Source organism: Babylonia areolata, chromosome 30, assembly GCF_041734735.1.
Source record: "Babylonia areolata isolate BAREFJ2019XMU chromosome 30, ASM4173473v1, whole genome shotgun sequence".
NCBI lineage: Eukaryota > Metazoa > Mollusca > Gastropoda > Neogastropoda > Buccinidae > Babylonia > Babylonia areolata.
In genome coordinates, this window is record NC_134905.1 from 15408684 (window position 1) to 15413683 (window position 5000).

A 5000-nucleotide genomic window follows, 5' to 3' on the forward strand; every position below is an offset into this window, starting at 1 on the left:
CTGATTTGCATACGCTCAGAAGCACACAATCTCAGCTGAATCAAATATCCATGCGTCCGCCACCAGTCTCCATTTCACACTCGTTAAAAAAAAAAAAATCACTAAAAACGTGTAAAACGACCTTCAAATATAAACAAGTAGTTTACAATAATAAATAAGCCCCCAAATCAAGGAGAGTTTATAACATATATGAATAATCAAATAATCGAATACATAAATAATGGCAACAACAATAACAATATCAATAATAGTAATAATAATGATGATGATAATAACAATAATAATAATGATAACCACAACAGTAATAATAATAACAACAATGATACTACCACTGCCACTACTACTGCCACCACAATCACCACCACCACTACAACTACCAATGATAATAATAATAATAAATAAATGAATAAATGAAAACTCCTTGTCCTATACTAAAAAACTAGGCACACCCTGGGATTAAAATACAACACTCAATACCTAAAAACTAACAACAGTAATAACACTGCAGTATTAAAGAACACACACACACACACACAGAAAACAGAACACACACACACACAGAAAACAGACCCCCCCCCACACACACACACACACACAGAACACACACACACACACACACACACACACACACACAGAACACAGAACACACACACACACAGAACACAGAACACACACACAAACACACACACACACACAGAACACAGAACACACACACACACACACACACACACACACACACACACACACACACACACACACACACACACACACACACACACACACACGACATTACCTAAGCTTAAGATGAAGAAGAACATGACAAATCAATAATACACGATGAAAAATAAAATATGCACAGTCGTACACACACACACACACACACACACACACACACACACACACACACACACACACACACACACACACACACATATTATATGCTATTCCCCCCAACATCCCCGAACACACCCACATTTCAAATACGCCTCCAGCTGATCAAGATGATGACGATAGGTGGCCACGTCGCCTTTGACGAATCGGACGACGTTGCTCTGAAGGTCCGGCTGGGGTCTGAACCCAATGCCCGGCGTCTGCAGGATGGCGGCAGGGCCCTGGAGGGTGGGGTAGTTCCAGTCCACGATCCAGTAGAACAGGGCCATGAAGACCACGAAGAGTATAACCAGGGCTCCCAGCACGGCTGTGTAGCATCCGATCAGCAGCACTGTAACGAACAACGAAATGATTATGTGGAGTGATGGCCTAAGAGGTAACGCGTCCGCCTTAGGAAGCAAAGAGAATCTGAGCGCGCTGGTTCGAATCACTGCTCAGCCACCGATTTTTTATTTTTATTTTTTATTTTTTATATTTTCTCCCCCTCCACTAGACCTTGAGTGGTGGTTTGGACGCTAGTCATTTGGATGAGAAGATAAACCGAGGTCCCGTGTGCTAGCATGCACTTAGCGCACGTACGTAAAAGAACCCACAGCACACAAAAGGGTTGTTCCTCATGGCAAAATTGTGTGGAAAAATCCGCTTCGATAGGAAAACAAGAAACAAAAAGAACTGCACGTAGGAAAAAAATACAAAAACATTGGGTGGCATTGTTGTGTTGCGACGCGCTCTCCCTGGGGAGAGCAGCCTGAATTTCACACAGAGAAATCTGTTATGACAAAAAGAGAAATACAATACAATACAATACACAGTTACCGTTCGTTGTTGAGTTGTGTGTGTGATAATCTGGAAATAACCATGACAGTAACTATGAGAAAAAAAAGGAGGAAAAAACAAACAAAACAACAACAACAACAACATAACACAAAAAAACTGGAACATCACTGCAATGACATATTGTGAGTTGTCTAATAAGCTGACAATAAACCATGACAATTGCTTTAAAAAAATGTATAATAGATAAATAAATCGAAAAATAGATTACACACACACACACAAGAAACCAAAAAGAAAAAGAAAAAAAAGAAGCCACTAGAATAGCACTGCAAAAATTCATCGTGAGTTGTGTAATAAACTGACAATAACCATGACAATCATTACAGAATCGCAGCAATGTCATAACTACCACAAGATGACAAAACAACAGTGACAATTAAAGTATTACAGCTGCACAGGAACAATAATACAGACAATACCAATGACAAATACAGCAACACTGTGACAATACATCGTAAGTAATAATATAATAAACTGACAAAACAACAGTGACAATTAAAGTATTACAGCTACACAGGAACAATAATACAGACAATACCAATGACAAATACAGCAACACCGTAACAATACATCGTAATTAATAATATAATAAACTGACAACAACAAAGACAACAGCAGGCTCATGGCAATGTGAGTGTGTGTGTGATGGGTGAGTAGAGAGAGAAATGTGGGTAGGTAGATGGATGGTGGTGGTGGTGTGGTTCAAAATGGAGAATGACCGCCGATTTTTACCCCTTTTACCTTTTCTTTCCAAAACATTATTTTACAATTTTTTACAAAATCTATGGCATGCAAATTACAATTATGCTCCTTTTTTTACAAGTACGCATATTAAGGGAAAATTGCTGTTATCTCAGCCGTTTAATCGTGTGTGTGTGTGTGTGTGTGTGTGTGTGTGTGTGTGTGTGTGTGTGTGTGTGTGTTTTGGAGTGTAACAGTTGTGGTATAATTAAGAGAATGTTACTTTGTGAGTTTTATGCATTGTGTTTTTTTTATAATGGTAGTGATTCTGTTTTATGTTTCTACTACTTTTTATATGCTTTCTTGTTTCACTTTAGGTACTGGATTGCAAAGCGCTTAGAGATTTCTTATGCTTGAAATGAAAATAAAATATTATTATTAATAACAACAACAACAACAAAAACAAAACAAAAAACAGGGTTGTTGAACAAAGATTCACTTGCTGTGGTCATCCAGCAGAAAGACAGAGACAGAGACAGAGAGACAGTTGAGAGACAAAAAAACATGGACAAGAACAATTACAACGTTGTTTGTTTAAAAAAACACAAAAAAACCCAACAACTTTTTGATTGATTGATTGATTGATCTATCTACCTACCTACCTACCTACCTACCTACCTACCCACCTGCCCATCTATATATATATATATATATATATATATATATGTATGTATGTATTTCTTTTTGTCCGATCAGTGTAATAACGGCCTTCAATCAACTAAGAAGGCGAGTCAAAAAAAGAACAAAAACATACTTGTGAAGACCCTCGAAAACGGAGTATGGCTGCCTACATGGCAGGATACTAAAAACAGGTCATAGATATAAAAGCCCATTCGTGTACATTCGAGTGAACGTGGGAGTTACATCCCACGAACGAAGAAGAAGAAGAAGAAGAAGATACTTGTGAAGGAAGGATTTTTTTTTTTTTTTTTTTTTTTTTTCAAATGTCATTTCACACGATATTGGGGGATTTTGGAGATATTTTGTTAAAGTATTGATTAATTTTCACATTTGAATGCTATCGCTCAAAAGGTACCTAGAGCTGGGGGTGGGGGTGGGGTGTAGGGTTTAATTGTGAGCTGGTTAGGGTACATCATACTTGTGAACATCTCTCTCTCTCCCTCTCTCTCTCTCTCTCTCTCTCTCTCTCTCTCTCTCTCTGTGAGTGGTTTTTAACAGTCCATCATTATATATACAGAAATTGTAATGGCAGTAATTTAATTTGTCCATTATGTAAAGATTCACAAGAAAACTACATGCATATCGTTCATTGTTGTCCAGCTTTGAGGGATATTCGAGAAGAATTATTAAAGCCTGAATATTTTAGATAACGTAAAATGTTTAAACTGAACTTATTAATGTCTTCAAACTCCTCTGAAACTGCTCGAAATTTCTCTTCTTTTTTTTCTTTCTTTTTTTTAAATTTTATACAAAGCTTTCAAATTCCGAGAAATTGTTACTTAGTAAGAATGTTCATTGTTGCTGTCCTTGTAACTGAGTGCAATTTAGCTATATTTCGTTCGTCTTCAGTTTAACGTCTTTCCACTTGAAGTGATATTAGACGGAAAAAAAAAAAAAAAAAAAAAAAAAAAAAAACCGTGGGGGTAGGGGTTGTGGGAGGGGGTGGGGGGTAAAAGTGTGTGTATGTGTGGAGGGTGAATAGGGAGAGACAACGCTAGGGAAAATGGAAACGTTATAAACGCCAACATCAAACAACTATAACAAATGTCCTATTGGAGTACTACCTTTAGATGAATACCGAAACCTCGCATGTGCTAAATACGTATTGAGAAGCTCAACAACTGAAAAATATACTTCAGAGGAAGTAAAAATTACATCCGAAAACAACTTCCCCAAAAGAGCTAAAAACATATCTTACTTAACACCCATTGGCACGTTTGTGTCAAACCTGTTCGAAAAGTCTGAAATTAATTCAGAAGACGTAGACACACAGAAGACCGTAAGTCCATACCCCATCTGTATATATCTATATTTTTCGTTTGACAGTGTGTCACGTGTAGACATAATAAATTATGTCGAGTTTATTTAATATAATGTTCACATACCCCTTCATAAGGGGCCTTGGCCTATACACGATTAAACAATCTTTAAATCTTGAATCTTGAATCTCTGAGTGGTTTGCAACAGTGAGAAACAGAGAGAGAGAGAGGGAGATACAGAGATACACAGAGAGAGACAGAGATACACACAGAGAGAGAGATACGGAGATACAGAGAGACAGAGACAGAGATACAGAGAGAGAACGAGAGAGAGAGATACAGAGAGACAGAGAGACAGAGACAGAGAGAGACAGAGACAGAGATACAGAGAGAGAGCGAGAGAGAGAGAGATACAGAGAGACAGAGACAGAGAGAGAGATACAGACAGAGAGGGAGACTGAGAGAGAGAGATACAGAGATACACACACACACACACACACACACACACACACACACACACACACACACACAGATACAGGTAGAGAGAGAGAGGGGGGGGAGAGAGAGATACAGAGAGAGATATATACACAG

The 5000-nt window shown here is 38.1% G+C and overlaps 1 protein-coding gene across 1 annotated transcript in view; it reads right to left on the minus strand.

The window, feature by feature from the left end:
• LOC143275390 (sodium/potassium-transporting ATPase subunit beta-2-like) overlaps positions 1-5000 on the minus strand; it is a 23054-nt gene that overhangs the window by 8827 nt on the left and 9227 nt on the right. The window contains exon 2 of the mRNA XM_076579463.1: positions 974-1222. Coding sequence (XP_076435578.1) covers positions 974-1222 — 249 coding nt within the window. The remainder of the gene's footprint in view (positions 1-973; positions 1223-5000) is intronic.